This window comes from Momordica charantia, assembly GCF_013281855.1.
Source record: "Momordica charantia cultivar OHB3-1 chromosome 5 unlocalized genomic scaffold, Mcharantia_2.0 BLBB01000005.1, whole genome shotgun sequence".
In the NCBI taxonomy this organism is placed as follows: domain Eukaryota; kingdom Viridiplantae; phylum Streptophyta; class Magnoliopsida; order Cucurbitales; family Cucurbitaceae; genus Momordica; species Momordica charantia.
This window is the reverse complement of record NW_028275163.1, coordinates 8,140,219-8,156,931: the sequence shown is the minus strand read 5'-3', so window position 1 is coordinate 8,156,931 and position 16,713 is coordinate 8,140,219. Positions and strand designations below refer to the sequence as shown.

The 16,713-nt window shown below is 32.5% G+C and overlaps 2 protein-coding genes and 1 non-coding gene across 9 annotated transcripts; all 3 read left to right on the top strand.

Moving 5' to 3' along the window:
* Window positions 1-191: 191 nt before the first annotated feature.
* TRNAE-CUC (transfer RNA glutamic acid (anticodon CUC)) lies at window positions 192-264 on the top strand. The gene has a single exon. It is a non-coding gene; the product is annotated as a tRNA-Glu (tRNA).
* Window positions 265-1,218: 954 nt separating this feature from the next.
* Window positions 1,219-5,070, top strand: LOC111015212 (uncharacterized). 7 transcript variants are annotated; one of them, XR_015791054.1, is made up of 5 exons: window positions 1,219-1,779; window positions 2,020-2,456; window positions 2,766-4,161; window positions 4,348-4,553; window positions 4,708-5,070. XR_015791054.1 is itself a non-coding variant. In XM_088124584.1 (5 exons), the coding sequence occupies exons 1-4, from the start codon at window positions 1,333-1,335 to the stop codon at window positions 2,336-2,338; spliced, it is 528 nt and encodes a 175-aa protein (XP_087980710.1). In that variant the 5' UTR covers window positions 1,222-1,332; the 3' UTR covers window positions 2,339-2,456; window positions 2,766-3,085. The 7 variants fall into 7 exon arrangements, 3 of the variants coding, with proteins under 3 accessions (XP_087980710.1, XP_087980709.1, XP_087980708.1); XR_015791055.1 differs by having other exon boundaries at window positions 1,220-2,076; window positions 2,159-2,456; XM_088124584.1 differs by lacking the exons at window positions 4,348-4,553; window positions 4,708-5,070 and having other exon boundaries at window positions 1,222-1,567; window positions 1,700-1,779; window positions 2,020-2,076; window positions 2,183-2,456; window positions 2,766-3,085.
* Window positions 5,071-13,253: 8,183 nt separating this feature from the next.
* LOC148211235 (GEM-like protein 5) lies at window positions 13,254-14,921 on the top strand. Its single transcript, XM_088123614.1, has 3 exons — window positions 13,254-13,876; window positions 14,129-14,403; window positions 14,483-14,921. The coding sequence occupies exons 1-3, from the start codon at window positions 13,534-13,536 to the stop codon at window positions 14,675-14,677; spliced, it is 813 nt and encodes a 270-aa protein (XP_087979740.1). The 5' UTR covers window positions 13,254-13,533; the 3' UTR covers window positions 14,678-14,921.
* The last annotated feature ends 1,792 nt before the right edge of the window (window positions 14,922-16,713 follow it).

Sequence of the window (16,713 nt, the reverse complement as noted above, 5' to 3'; positions counted from 1 at the left end):
GAAAAGATTGAACTAACTAATTAATCAAATAGAATCATTTTATCTTATGTCCTTTTAAGACACGATTGAACTATATACTGACAAATAATTCGACAGATGATATATTTTGGAATTAGTTTAATAGAAAATATTATTAAAAACATCCTTTAAGAATGCAATAGAAATAGTAATTCACCTTTTTAAAACAAGATTCCGTTGTAGTCTAGTTGGTTAGGATATTCGGCTCTCACCCGAAAGACCCGGGTTCAAGTCCCGGCAACGGAAGTTTTAATTTTCCATTTTTATTTAACTAATTTTTCCACCAGCTATACACATATTTTCATTAAATTAAAGTCTTAAATTTTTAGTGAAAATAAATTAGGAAATTACAATATGATTAAAGAAAAATAGAACAAAACATTTGTCACTTATGAAATTAATAGGGCTTAGAGAAAATTAACATTAGAGCTGAAATTTTTTTATAAATTTTTTAATTTTAAAAGGTTATTGAATGATTGATTTTGTGCTCCAATTTTAATGAAATTTAGAAACTTTAGACGTTTTTGTATTATTTTTAAGATTCAAAATTAGTATGTTAATTAACAAAATTTCAGTAAGATAAATATTTTCCATAAAAAGAATTTATGGTGAAAATTCGAGGTGTTTTATGGTGAAAAATTGATACACTTTCCGAAAGTAATAATTAATGGTATGTTTATGATAATCATTTCGGACCGTTTGATAACCATTTTGTTTTTTATTTTTTGTTTTTTGTTTTTGGTTTTTTAAAAATAAGGTTGTTCCATAACCAATTCAATTTTCTATTTTTTGTTTTTTAAAAACCATTTTGAAATTCTAGATAAATTTCAAAAACAAAAAAAAAATTTCAAAAAGATATTTTTGTTTTTCAAAATCTGATTTTTTCTTCTGATGCTTAACTTTTTTTTTCTCATATTTATCTCTAAAAAATTTATTTCTTATTTTAAAATTTTTTTATTTCTAAATTTCTCTCTACAAACTTTATTTTTCTTTCTCTAAAATTTTCATATTTTGAATATTTATTATTATTTGTCTTCCTCCCAATTTTTCTATTTTTTATTTTTTTATATTAGACCTGTATGAGTTAGTTGGTTATTCTGTAAACTGTAATATGATCTAGGTCTATTTATTAGACTGATATTCGTTAATGAGAACTGTGCAGATTTTATTTACTCTCACTTTCATAGGGTATCAGACCATGTCATAATTTTTTGCGTGAGAGTCTCCACTTCTACCCTTTACGTGGTTTGATATTATCTTGCCACCTGTTTGCCATTTTTTTTCTCTCTTCCCGAATCTTCTCCACCTACTCCCATGGCAGAAGAGGAAATTGCACCACCTACTGTGCAATCGTCTTCTTCCCTCACTCAAACTTTTGTTGAACACTACAATAATCCATACTTCTTTCATCATTCAGACAATACAAGCTTGGTTCTATCTGACTTGTTGATAGATGAGAATTATACCTCTTGGAGCAGGGCGATGGTTATTACATTCACTGTGAAGAATAAAATTGGTTTCGTCGACGGATCGATTCCTCGTCCTACTGGTGAGTTGCTCAATTCGTGAATTATTTGTGACAACATCGTTATTTCTTGGATCTTGAATTCGTTATCCAAAGAAATTTCGACCAGTGCGTTGTTCTTTGATTCTGTGCACGAAATTTGGCTCGATCTCAAAGAGAGGTTTCAACGCCAAAATCGACCACGGATATTTCAGCTTCGCCGCGATTTGACAAATTTAGTCCAAGATCAGCTTTCTGTAAGTTCTTATTTTACTCGCCTGAAGACTTTGTGGACTAAACTTTCTTCGTATCGCCCCTCCTGTTCTTGTGACAAGTGTTCGTGTGGCGACGTTAAATTGCTCGATGAACACTTCGAGCAAGAATATGTTATGTCATTCCTTATGGGATTAAATGACTCATACAACCAAATTTGTGCTCAATTGTTACTTATGGAGCCTGCACCAACCATTAATCGAGCTTTCGCTCTCGTTGCTCAGGAGATGCAACAACGTGCGAACTCACATTCTTCATCTGCTCCACCGACTGTTATGATGGTACGCAGTTCTTCTTAATCATCGTCCACCTCCCGATCTTATTCTTCATCTAGATATCAAACTAAAAAGAAGGATAAATCAGTTTGCACACATTGTGGCATTCAAGGGCATACTGTCGACAGATGCTATAAATTGCACGGGTATTCTCCGGGATATCGGTTCACTGGCAATCGATCCACTACTTCACGACACTCCACTGCTAAACCTGCTGATAATCCTAAACCTGTCACTTCATCCCCTGCTGCGCTCTAGGAAATTCTGATGTTGTGACTTCGCTTGGATCTCTAAACAATGCCAAGGGCTTTTGACTCTTCTACAGACTCATCTCACAAAAGCAAAGAATGGAGTTGATTCAGATCCTAGTACCTCTCATGTTGCAGGTACCTGTTTCCGTTCTTCGCCAGATTATTTGTCCAATCAATGGGTTATTGATTCTGGTGCTTCAACTCATGTCTGTTTTTCTCGAGATATGTTTATCTCTTTAACAACAATTTCTGGTATCTCTATCTCGTTACAAAATCATGATCGTTGCTGTGGAATTTGTTGGTACTGTTCATATTAATGCCAATATTGTCCTGCAGAATGTTATGTTCATTCCCACTTTTCGATTCAATTTACTCTCAATCAGTGCACTATCTCAATCATTTGCAGTGGTGTTTAATTTTACTGATGATTGTTGTACGATTCAGGACAAGTCTTCATTGAGGATGATTGGCAAGGGTAAACTTTGGCGATGCCTCTACCTCATCTCTACGAAGCTCGTTAAGATTGATGTTTTGCATTGTGCTCCTGCTGCTACTTGCAATTCTGTTTATATCTCTTATAGTACTTGGCATTATAGACTTGGACATCCCTCTGCTAAGCACTTACTTGTTTTGAAAGATACTTTACAGATTTCATCTCATACCCATACTTGTAACAGTCCTTGTTTGATTTGTCTTTGGCTAAACAGAAGAAATTGTCATTTGATTCTCCACATCATATAGCTGATTCGGCTTTTGATTTACTACATTATGATGTATGGCGTCCATTTCAGTCTGCTGCTCAGGCTGGTTTAAATATTTTCTTACAGTGGTAGATGATTTTTCTCGATATACTTGGGTCTTTCTCATGCGACAGAAATAAGATGTTTTACACCTTATTCCCTGGTTTTTTCAACTCATTGAGACCGAATTTGGCAAGACCATTAAATGCTTTCGTTCGGATAATACTCCAGAATTGTCTTTCACTGAATTTTTTCACTCTAAGGGTGTTTTGCATCAGTTTTCTTGTGTTGGTCGGCCTGAACAAAATTCAATAATTGAACGAAAGCACCAACATTTACTTAATGTTGCACGGCCTTTATATTTTCAATCTCGCATACCAATTGCATTTTGGGGGAGTGTGTTCTCACGGCATCTTATTTGATCAATAGAACCCCATCTTCTGTTCTTAAATGGTCAACGCCTTATGCTCGTCCACATGGTAAAGAGGCTGACTATTCTTCTTTAATAATATTTGGATGCTTATGCTTTGCTTCCTCGTCGCCTAATCATAGCTCAAAATTTCATCCAAGGGCTATTCCCTCTGTTTTCATTGGGTATCCACCAAGCATGAAAGGATATCGTCTTTATGATATTACAAACAGGAAAATATTTGTCTCCAGAGACGTCGTTTTTCATCAGCAATTATTTCCATTTCATACTATTCAACTGAATAGCAGCATTGTTGATGATTTTCCAAATTTGGTGTTGCCCAGATCTTTTGATATTTCTCAGCAGCCAATTATTCCTACTACCAATGCTACTTCTAGTAATTCTGGACCTACTGCTTCTGATCAAGTTGCTTCTCCACCTATTATTCCTACTGATCATAATGCACCTACTGCTCATGGTTCTGTGGATGTTACTTTTGAGCATGATAGTTTAATTACCCCTGCTCATGATAATTCTAATGGTGTTGATCATGGTGGTTTTGATCATGATAATTATAATGCTACTGTTGTTCCATTACCTCTGCAGCAAACTAATTTGTAGCCAATCATACCTGTTGCACGACGTTCTTCCCGAACTACTCAAGCTCCTTCATATATTAAAGATTACCATTGTAATCTTCTTAATTCCAATATAATGGCTGCTTCTACTGTCAAGTACCCGCTGCAGAATTATTTGTCTTATGATAGACTTTCTCCAACTTATAATTCTTTTGTTCTTAATGTTCCTACTACTTATAAGCCTCAATTTTTTCATCAAGCAGTCTCATTTTCTCATTGGAGGGATGTTATGGATGCAGAATTGAAAGCCATAGAAACTAACAAGACTTGGACCTTTGTACCACTACCATCGGGACGTCATTCTATTGGATGTAAGTGGATCTACAAAGTCAAACACCGCTCTGATGGGACCATCGAACGTTATAAAGCAAAGTTGGTTGCCAAAGGCTACACTCAGCAAGAGGGACTTGACTACATTGAAACATTCTCACCAGTTGCAAAATTGGTAACTGTAAAAGTCTTGCTCACTATTGTTGTATCTTTACATTGGCGTTTAATAGCACACTTTGTGAGCTACATTTCATGAGATTTTTATTGAAATTATTTGTTAGTTTTCGTTTTTTTAGGACAAATTTAAGCACATAAGATATGTTTTGCAGGAATAAAGTATCGGGAGGAAACAAGACTTATTTAGATCAAAATGAGAGAAAAATCGGAATCAAAGTGACCAAGATGGAATAACAACAAGATTTGGAGCTAAAAACCCAAGGAGATAGCACCACGGCGCTAGCCTAGAGCACCGCGGCGCTCCAAAGTTTAAATTTCGCATTTGTGAATAGTGTAGCGTCATAGCCCTGTATATAGCGCCACGGCGCTGCCGCGATAACTTTTTATAAAAATAGGGTTGTGCAGCCGCCGAAAGCGGGGAGTTTGGGAGAGGTTTTTTGGCAAAAACTTGTAGCAGAAATTGCTTACCGCAAGTGTACGGGTCAAGCTTTAATAAAGTGGTAAGTCAATACCGATATCGTCCTCTGGATTGGGTTTCTAGATCACTCAAGTACCACAGATACAATCGCTCAATTTTATTTAGAGAATCAAAATCAAATTGGAGAATATAATCAAAGGAAATAAACATTCAACCAAGAAAACTAAACAAGCAATGCATACAGTTCAATGGCTACACCCTGAGATGAGAGGTTTAGCTTCTCATATTCAATGGAAAACAATAAAATCACAATAAGAAGTCCATAACAAAACCAGAAAAATCAAGGAAAATGAGAAGAAACTATGTTCGGCGTGTCAATCGTCCATCCCCGAAGCGACCTCCACGATCCCGAGCCTTGAAAATCACTTTTCTAAGCTCTCCAATGGTCTCATTGCCCTCCAATTTGGCCAAAAAGGCAAACTGCCATAAAATCTCTTCAAAACTCCCCCATGTGAGAGTCCCAACCAACCTCCCCGGCAACGGCGCCAAAAACTTGTAGTAGAAATTGCTTACCGCAAGTGTACGGGTCAAGCTTTAATAAAGTGGTAGGTCAATACCGATATCGTCCTCTGGACTGGGTTTCTAGATCACTCAAGTCACTCAAGTACCACAGATACAACGTTTGATTCAACTAGATGTTAATAATGCGTTTTTGCATGTAGATTTGTTTGAGGAGGTTTACATGGACTTACCCTTAGGCTACAAGCATTCTAAGGTTGCATCTCAAGGGGAGCGTTTAGTTTGTCGCCTCCATAAGTCTATATATGGTCTTAAGCAAGCATCCAGGCAATGGTTTGATAAATTTTCTTGTGCCTTGCTGCATCTTGGCTTTCGGCAATCTAAGTCTGACTACACTTTATTCACTCGCGGTTCTGGTGATAGTTTTGTAGCCCTCCTTGTATACGTTGATGACATAATTCTCACTGGGGCTTGTTCGCCTATCTTGGATAACTTGAAAGGACATCTTAATAGTGTATTTCGACTAAAAGACTTGGGATCCTTGCGTTATTTCTTGGGGCTTGAATTGGCTAGATCCTTTTCGTGTATATTTCTTTAACAAAGAAATTATACTCTTCATTTGTTGGAATATTCTGGGTTATTGGCAGCTAATCCTTCTTCTATGCCTTTAGATCCTAATGTGAAACTCTCTACTTCTGATGGCAAGTTATTAGTTGACCCTTTTTCCTATCGCCGTATTATTGGTCACCTTATATATCTTACTCTGTCACGACCTGATATAACATTCGCTGTGCATAAACTCAGTCAATTTGTTGCTCAGCCCCGTCATTCTCATCTTATGGCAGCTCATAATCTCTTGTGATACTTGAAAGGTTGTCTAGGTAAAGGTATTCTATTGAAGCGATTGAGTTCTTTTCAGCTTGGTGCCTTTGTTGATGTTGATTGGGCATCCTGTTTAGATTCTCGCAAGTCAACGACTGGTTTTTGCATATTTTTGGGTGATTCCCTCGTCTTTTGGAAGGCTAAGAAACAAACTACCGTTTCTCGCTCGTCGGCCGAGATTGAATATCGAGCACTTGCTGCCACTACTAGTGAAATTCTTTGGCTTACCTATACTTTGGCTGATTTACAAGCTCCTTCTCAGCCTCCTGCTTTATTGTTTTGTGATAATCAAGTCATCGTCCACATAGCTTCTAATCCCGCTTTCCATGAAAGGACGAAGCATATAGAACTTGATTGTCACTTTATTCGTGACAAGATTGTCGAGGATGTTATCAGACTGTTGTCGGTCCGAACTCAATCCCAGCTTGCAAATATATTTATGAAAGTCCTTCCAACTTCTTCTTTTTCTACCTTACTATCCAAAATGGGTGTTATAGATGTTCACCTCCCATCTCGAGGGAGAGGATTAAACCTATATTAGTATATTAGTTAGTTGGTTATTATGTTATAATTCAACTTCTATTTGTAACTATAATATGATCTAAGTCTATTTATTAGACTAATATTCATTAATGAGAACTTTGCAGATTTTATTTACTCTCACTTTCATATTTGATTGTTTTTCTAATAAACTAGTTTTATTTCTCTCTAAAAATTTAATATCTCTCCTAACTTTTTTCTCTCTAAAACTTCATCTTTTATAACTTTTCTTTCTCTTTGTAATCTATTTTTTATTCTGAAAATTATATTTTATTTTCTCGTTTAATTTTCTTTTACTATAAGTTTTTACTATAACTTTGATTTATCTCTGTATTTATTTATTTTCTCTAAAAATTTATTTTGGATCTTGTTTTTATCTCTAAATTTGTTTCTATTATAATTTTTCTCTTTCTTTATAATTTCTTTTTTCTTTAACATATCTTTTCCTCTCGACTTTAATTTTTTTCTCTAAAATTTTCCTCTTTTTGTCTTTAACTTTTCTTTTACTATTTTTTTTCTAAATCTTTTTATTTATCTCTCTAAAATTTATCTTCCAAAAGTTTATTTGCATCACGTATTTTCATGTCTCTACATTAGGGGATGACAAAAATTTCTGTAGGATTGGGTCCCAAAAATAGGAAATGCATGTCCCGATCCCGTCCCCGTCCCCGATTCCATTTTTAAATAATTAATATATATTTATTACACTTGTTTTATACTTAAATTCTAAAAAAATTAAAAACAATTATAAAACCGATAATTTTTCTCGAGAACATCTCTCGAACTCAAGAATGAGGTGGATACGGAGACTAAAAAGAGCACGATAATGGGGAGAACATTTTGACTCGCACTCACATTGTCGCAACGTGATCGCGACGCGGAGCGGCCGACGCCCTCTTCAAGAGTCTCTTAAAATAAAAGATTTTGGAGTCGCCACCAATCATGTTGAGGGTGTGATGGGTCACTTAATTAGAAATTAAATAAGATTGATCTATGTAAATCAGATTGAGTTCGCGAGTCATTTGTGTGTAGGGAAGGTATTAGCATCCTGCGGTTACCAGTAATTTGTTTTTTTATTATTCGATTTATTAAATTATTAAAGGTCCACAAAAGTTTATTTATTTTATTTTTCGATGTCTCATGTTTATTAATTCACATTTTAAAAATAAAACATGAATAATGTCACTATGGAAAATTTATCTTTGACAGAAATTTCATGTGTTTAAGGAATTTAACAAATTCCAATAAGAGAACACTATTCAATCTCTCTTTTATTTTTTAGAAAACTTCAGAGTGGTTTTGAAAAATTCATTTTTAAATTGTTTAATGGAAATTTGCTTTTGATTATTGAAATTCATTTTTAAAGGGAAATTTCATATATTTATGGAATTTATAGAAAGAACCCATAAAGAAAACACTACTTTACTCCCAAGAACTTTCATGTATTTGTGAATTTTAGAAAGATCCACAAAGAGAACAATACTAATTCACAAATTTAATTTTTGTTGTTTGTTAAGAAATTAGTTTTCGGAATTTTGTAAAATTAATTTTTGGGAGGAATTTCATGTATTTATGAAATTTTAACAAAAATCCATAAAAGAGAACACTACTCAACCTCGAAATTAAGTATTTATTTTCTCAAGTTTATTTTGAAATTATAGGAAAAAAAATTTTAGTTGATTAATTTGCTATTTTTTTTATCTTGACATTTTATGTTTAGATACATGGAATTTCATGGATGTAAGGAATATAAAAATATATATAGCAATAAATTGCATAACATCATGATTTTGATTCCTATAAAATAATAATTAACATGAAAATGAATTAGATCTTCCATGTTATCTAATAATATAACATTCAAATGAAACTAACAGTAAACAATAGTTTAATGGATACATATTACAAGATAGAAAAGATGCTAGTATCTCAAACACATTAACTAATATATGAAATTGAAATTGTGGTGTAAGTCAAATTACATCAAATTATATTCCACAAAATAAATAGTGCTAATTGCATTCCCTCATATTCTAATTTAAAATAATAATAATTAAATAAAGAAAAAAAGAAAAGAAAGAGAATTTCAAACCTGTCAAGTGGACTAGAGATTGGCAACTAAAAAATGAAGAGATTTTCAGTAGAATACCTTCTGTATATGTAGGAAAAAAAATTATACTCGGGGCAGTGATGAGAGATATTTTGGAGAGAATTCACTTGATTTTGACATTCCACCAGAAATTGAGAAAGACCTCCCCCTCTCCGTGTGTATGTTTCCCTATGGAGATACCAAAAAATTTGGGCTTAACAGTATACCAATTGGGGAGATAATAAAATAAAAAAATTTTGGTAAAAATCTCTACGTATTTTTTTTTCTCTTAATTTTTTGAGGAAGAAATCAAGAATGAGGGAGCTTTAGAAATCGGTCGGGAAGAAAAAGGATGTGACGGGGGAGAACGTGGACAATCCGTTAGGTAGACGGATAATGTAAGAGAGAGAATGAGATATTGTTGGGAGTGTGGGGAAAGTTACCTAGAATTAAGAGGGTGGAGGAGAGAGAATGAGAGAATTGAGGAACGAGGGAAATATGAGGAGAGAAGTATGGAGAAATTTGGTATAGGTGGTTAGGAAGATATTTTATATTTTAAAATTTAATTTTTAATACCAAAATTCAATTTTATAATTACTTTTACTTTTTGTTATATTTATATTTTTGTGTATTTCTATAACAAATAACAAAGGTTGTCCAACAAATATCAAATAAAAGTAAAATGACCCGACGAAATACGGTATCTACATACATCATTGTTATCTCTACTTTACATAATGTTTTCAACTTTCTAACTTTTTAAAAACAAAAAACTAAAAATGGTTACCAAACATTTTCTGTTTTTTAAAACAAGAAACAAAAAAAAGATTATCAAACCTTTTTTGGCTTTTAAAAATAGAGAACCAAAAACCAAAAGTAAAAATGGTTATAAACGGGCCTTCGTTTTCTGTTTTTGGTTTTTGAAATGTTTCTAAAATTATTTGTAAATTTAAAAAATTCAATTTTCTGTTTTTCTACTTTATAAGAATATTTTTAAAATTATTTGTAAATCTAAAAAACAAAAAAATAAATAAAAATATATTTCTATTTTTCCAAAATCCTATTTTTATTTCTAAGGCTCAATTTTTTCTTTTTTTTTAACATGTTTTTTTCTAATAAATTTCTTTCTCGCTCTATTTTTTTTTTTCCCGCCCAAATTTATCCATCTAAAGACATTATTTTTTTTTCTCTAAAAGTTTCATTCATTGAATGTTTACTATTATAATTCCCTCCCAAATTTTGATCTCTATATATTTCTTTTAGTTTTAACGTATCACTCTCATTTTTCTCTTACTTTTCCGAATTTATGAAAACCTTTTCTAAAGGAGGTTCTTTTCTTTCTCTAGACCGACGACTCGCTTGTTTAATACTATTATTTACCTTCCATCGAAGGAATAGAAAATAGAGGATCTATCAGTCACAAAGCAATAAATGATCCAATAACCGCCCTTCTTCTTTTTTTTTAAGTAAAAAAATAAATTCTTTCTTTTCCATAAGCTCTAATCAAGCATGTAATAGGCCCTGCCATCTCTCGATTGTCTCTATAAAACAATCTGAGAGATAAATACTATGATAGTTTTGTTGCTTTATTATTTCGTTTGTTATTCAATATCTCTTCTTTCTGTATCTAATTTTTTTCTCGTTAAATTTTCTTTTACTATAACTTTTATTTCTCTGTTTATTTATTTATTTTTATAACAAATATATTTCGAAATTTTTTTGTCTATTTTTTCAATATAATTTTTCTTTCTCCTTCTGTTTTTTTTCTTTTTTTAACATGTCTTTTGTTCTCAACTTTAACTTTTCTCTCAATAAACTCTCTCTAACTTTTCTTTCTCTAAATTTTTTTCCTCTAAAATGTACTCACTCCTAAAGATTTTCTTTCAAAGATTTTCTTTTTATTTCATTGAACTTTTATTTTCATATCTCTAAGGCATGACAAAATTCTCATAGATTTCATTTGCCACTCGAAAAACAGAGAATGAACTTTCCACCATGTCTCGACCCCATCCCCATTCCATTTTTTAAGAAATTAATATATATTTTATTAACTGTTTTACTAAATTAAATATTAAATATTAAATACTTTTTAAAAGTAATTATTTATAGTAGTAAAAATAATTTTGCACCAAATAGATATAAATTATATGTATTTATTACTCTTTTATTTTTTAAATTCTAAAAATAATTAAAATTAATAACTAAACTGATAATTTTTCTTGCAAAGATCACCATCCCTTATTGAGGATTCCTCAACTTGGACTTCGATTCCTGGAATCAGAGAACGATGTGGTGACGATAATTAAAGATTTTGCGAGTACAGTGATGGAAAATGGCATCCCGACTCTACCTTAGAGCATTGTTATATTTACTTTACATATATTTTTCTCTCTCTAATATATATCTTCAACTTTCTAACTTTTTAAAACAAAAGTAAAAAAAAAAATTTAAAAAAGCTATCAAATATGATTTTCTATTTTTTAAAAATAAAAAATAAGAAACAATTATCAAATATACATAATTTTTATTTTTCAAAAACATAAAACTAACAAAAAAACTAAAAAGTAAAAAAGTAAAAAGATAAATCGTTATGCAATAGCCATAAATTTTTTGCAATTATTATTATTATTTTCTTTTTTAAACTCTAGAATTACTTTAACTAAAAAGTAGCAATTTTCCCATAATTATCGAGATGGGTGGCAAGTGGCACGTCATATACACGCCACGTCGTTTAGAATATCTCTATTGCAGTGAAGCTACACGTGCCACGCATTTAATAAATAAAAATTTTAAGAATAAATTTTGATTTTAAAAAATTAAATATCTATGGTGTTTAAAAAATGAGTAAGATGCCTTTTAGGCTTATATTTTAGTAAATTCTTAATCTAATTATATCTTTTAAAATTCTTAAGGTATATCTTTAATGTATTAAATATTTTTTATTTGACTAAAAAATAATTAAATAATATAAAATAAAGATGTATTTATAAAAATATTATTATTTAAAAGTGTCACCAAAGTAAATTTTAGTTAGCCTTCATGTGATCACGTAAATTTGTAATTTATGTCATTTTCTTAAATTTTAAATCTAATAGCCTATATATAAATAGATATTTAGTGCTTATTTTATAATTCTCTCGGAATAAATTATTAAAATTTGTTTTTGATAAAATTATAAAATTATTTTTTATTAATATATTTAGACACAAGATATCTAAATATGTTTTTAAGAAAAATTAAGATATTAATATATTTGTACAAAGAAATACGTGTTATTTGACGCGGCAACCCGTCATCATCCAATTGGACCACCAATCAACAAAATTCATTTTTTTTTCCAAGTGACAAGTTTATGCCCACGTGTACAAATATATTAATAAAATAAAGTTTAAATAATAATTTGGTCTCTACACTTTGAATTTGTATTTTTTACTTCCAAAATATTTACTTTTGTCTTTGTATTTTCAACTTCGTTAATTTTAATCATGGTACAATTAACCATGGTACTTTTCAAACACATGTTTAGTTCTTACAATTTTGTAAAGTGATCACCGTTTTTATCTCTGTTTGTAAAAGTTAAATAAATGAGATGGAAATAAAAAAAAGTGAAAGAAAGTAAAACTAAAACGAACAATATATTTATAAAAAAGACATTTTAAAAGTACACTAATCAAAATTAACCAAAGTCGAAATACATACATTGAGATAAAAAGACTATTTAAACCATAAACATGTGTTGACAATTTGACATCCCCTATAAGTTGGGGGCGCCACCATCTTTTTATGAACTAGTTAGAAAAGCGAAGACTATCGAAGTCATCCGACTTAAGATTGCTACCTAAAAAGAAGGTGCACATTGTCAGTTATAGGTAGTGACTATCAATTATTTTAAGTTCTTAACCATACTTTCGTAATATCAAGATCTCTTACTGTGGTATTGGTTCACCTCCTTTCTACTTGAACATTACAGTAAAGAGTAATCTTATCCTCGCCAATATTTAACATTTGACCACTAAAAAGAAGAGATAAAAAATAAAGACTTTTTTTTTAGAAATTATTAAGTTTTCTAAAAGGCATAGATACAAAAATAAAGAATTTTTGTAAAAATTATTAAGCTGTCAACTTTTAAAAGGTGAGAGTATAAGATTGGGTCATCCTAGTCGACAATTTTTAATACACAAAATTTTTTAATTTTAGAAAAGTAAACAAAGGTACTAAAAAAAATTATAAATAAACCAAATTCGTCATCATTTTCAAACTACGGTCCCCCGTCTGAACCTCGAAGTTTCTCGCATTTCTTCCAGATTTCTCTTATTTCTCTTTCACAACTTCCCTTACAAAAATCCGTCAATCTGAATCCATACTTGTTCTTCACAAAAATTCTATCGAATCCGTCGAATTGAATTTTCCATCTTCTTCGCCGCGAAGCAAACGATTAAACTTCAAACCGCGTAGTTTGGTTTCTCAGATCGCTATAAAAAAAACCCTGCTGATCTTTCACTTCAACAATCTCATCATCAGAAATTCACCATGGCCGCCACATCTGAAGATCCCAAGCCCACCGCCGCCGTCGCCGCCGAATCATCGCAGGCTTCCCCTGCTCCTCCTCCGCCGCCGCCGCCCACGGAGGACGACTCTAAGAAATGGGGCACGCACGTTATGGGACCGCCGGCGGCCCCCTCCGTCCATCCCGATAACCAGAAGGCCGCGTTGTGGAACGCCGCCGAACAGCAGCAGATCCACCACCATCCGTACATCCAGTACTCGCCGGTCGATCACCGGCCGAGCACCAACCCGTTCGAGCCGGTCGTTCATGCCTTCAATTCGTGGAGTAACAAAGCAGAGAACATCGCCCGAAACATTTGGCACAACCGTAAGTCTCTTCTCTTCTCGAATCAAATTAGGGCTCAGTTTTCTAAAGCCTGTTTGTTTGTCAATCCGGATTCTGTTCGTTGTTTTCAGATTACTGAATTAGGATTAAGTGAATATGCGTGTTTACAGATTCTTAAAATTGAGATTCAATTCTGAAATTAGGGCTCAGTTATCTTGTTTTCAGATTTCTGTTTTTAATCACCATAAATTTCCGGTTGAGGATTTTGATTTATGAAACTGAAATTGTGTGCAGTGAGGACTGGGCCGTCGGTGTCGGAGGCGGCGTGGGGGAAATTGAACCTGACGGCGAAGGCTATCACGGAAGGGGGATTCGAGTCTCTGTTTAAGCAGACTTTTGCGACGGAAGTGAACGAGAAGCTGATGAAAAGCTTCGCTTGCTATCTCTCGACGGAGACCGGGCCGGTCGCCGGAACCCTATATCTGTCGACGGCGCGTGTGGCTTTCTGCAGCGACCGTCCCCTGTCCTTCACCGCCCCCTCCGGCCAAGTGTCTTGGAGCTACTACAAGGTAAAATCATGGCTTCAAAATCTTCATTTCGAGTAGAGATTGGGATTATTTGGCTGATCTGGTTGTTGGGTTTGGGCAGGTGATGATTCCATTGGGGCATGTAGCGACGGTGAATCCGGTGACAATGCCGGAAAATCCGTCGGCGAGGTACCTTCAGATCTCCACCGTCGACGGCCATGAGTTTTGGTTCATGGGGTTCGTTAATTTCGAGAAGGCGACGCACCACCTCTTAAACGCCGTCTCCGCCCACAATGCCCCGCCGGTTTCCGCCTGAGCTGACATTTTTTAGCCGTATTTCAGATTCCAGTTTCAGGTTTCCATTACAGTTCTAGTTTATAGAAATAGAAGTTTGTAATATAAATTATTGAGTTTTTTTTTTTTTTTTTTTTTTTTATCTTTCTTTTCTTCGTTTTGTAATGTGAGTTGTTTGTTTTATTTTTATTTTTTACTTTTTACATTATCTAGTCTCTTTTTCACCCGACTGTATTGATATACAATAAATTATTTTTCTTCTTTTAGTACACAGATTAAACTTTTGGTGCCTGATCTAGTTAAGTTAAAGCTTGAAATGGTTAATACATGCACCCTCTCGTGCTTATGCATGTACTTCTGCTCTCGGTTGTACATGTATTTTCGCTCTCGCTACGCCTAGATTGTTGCCGTGTATATCATATTTGAATACATCTCTCTTTTACTCTCGATAATAGGTAACATCTATGAACTCCAACACCACCTCCAACAGAATTCAGACGAAGACGAAGAACACCTATGATAGACCCTCAATTAATTATAAATAACTATTAAATGCATTTTAAAATTCTAACGTGAAGAGATCAAAACTATGTAATAAATATATCGGAATCGTTAACTGCTGAATTCGAACCAGAATCAACATTCAACAAAACAAGAGGAAACTTATTATTAAAGGAATGCGAATCAGGAAGAAAATCACTGTTAATCGATTTGAAGGAGGCAACGATGCACAAAGAAGAAACATAGAATTAACGCAAGGAAGACAAAAATTCGAATCGAAAAGAAGTCGTCGGAGAACGTGATTTTGATTTGGGGTGCCGAGGGTACGAGGGGAATTAAATGATGTGAGATTGGTCGGAGGCATTCAATCTGTTGGAGACGGGAGTGTCGAAGGAAGGAGAGAGCAGCAGCCAGAGGAGGAAAACAAAAAATTGATTTTCGTATTTTCCAATGAAGTGGAAGGGCAATTGGTGTCCTTTTACATTCTTGCTGTCTAAGCCAAGAATAGAAAAATTAAAAGGTACGGGAGAAATATAGCACTCGTTTCGTAACGTTCATGTATCTTTATTTTTAAATAAGCAAAATATATTGTATGATTTCAACCTCTCATAATTCAAAGTTGATAAAATAATTTTTTTATTTATGTTTTGAAATAAATTGAAAATGGGAACAACAAAGCAGAAACTAGTTTTGATTATTTCCAAAATTTCTATAGAATTGTGAGAATGTTCCCAAAAAATGAGAAACAAGAAACAAAGTTAGTTAAAAAATATTTAGATTTCTTAATAAAATTGAAAACAAGAAACGGGAATGTTACCAAACGAGTGACCCCAAATAAGGTAACTTCTCCAGATTTTCATAAATCAATGATAATATTTAGGGTCACTTTAAGATATAACAAATAATAATAATAACAATAATAAGTAATAATAATAGTTAATTACAAATATAGTGACGCATTTTCCAAATATAACAAAAAAAAAAACAGAAATACAGATTACTGTATATCAAATATACTAGTCATGCAGCGTTTAATATATTTTATATTAAATATATTAATTATATGCTTTGTATTAGGTATATCAATTATATTAGTAATACATGTAGAATGTATCAATAAAAAACCTATCGTTATTTAGACTAATATCTTCAAATCTATCAATGTTATACCATATTACTCATATATTTAATATGACTTTTATACCCTATATAATTATACTAGCGATATTACTTTCATATTAGGTATATAAATTATATCACTGATTTATATAACTTAAATTATATTACTGACCAGGGCAAAATCAAAATTAAAAAAAAAAAACAAAACAAAACAAAAATCTAATTTCTAAAATTTCGCTTTATCTTTACAAAAATCAATAAGTTGTTGTAATATTTACAAATACTGCTAATATTTTTGTTATCCATATTAAAAGTATCCTATTTTGAATGATGAATACTCATCTTACTTTATAACAATTAAAAACTTTAGATAAAATCGAATTTTTATTCTTTTGGACCCTTTCAAAATAGGATTAAGTTGATGTATAACATCTAAAA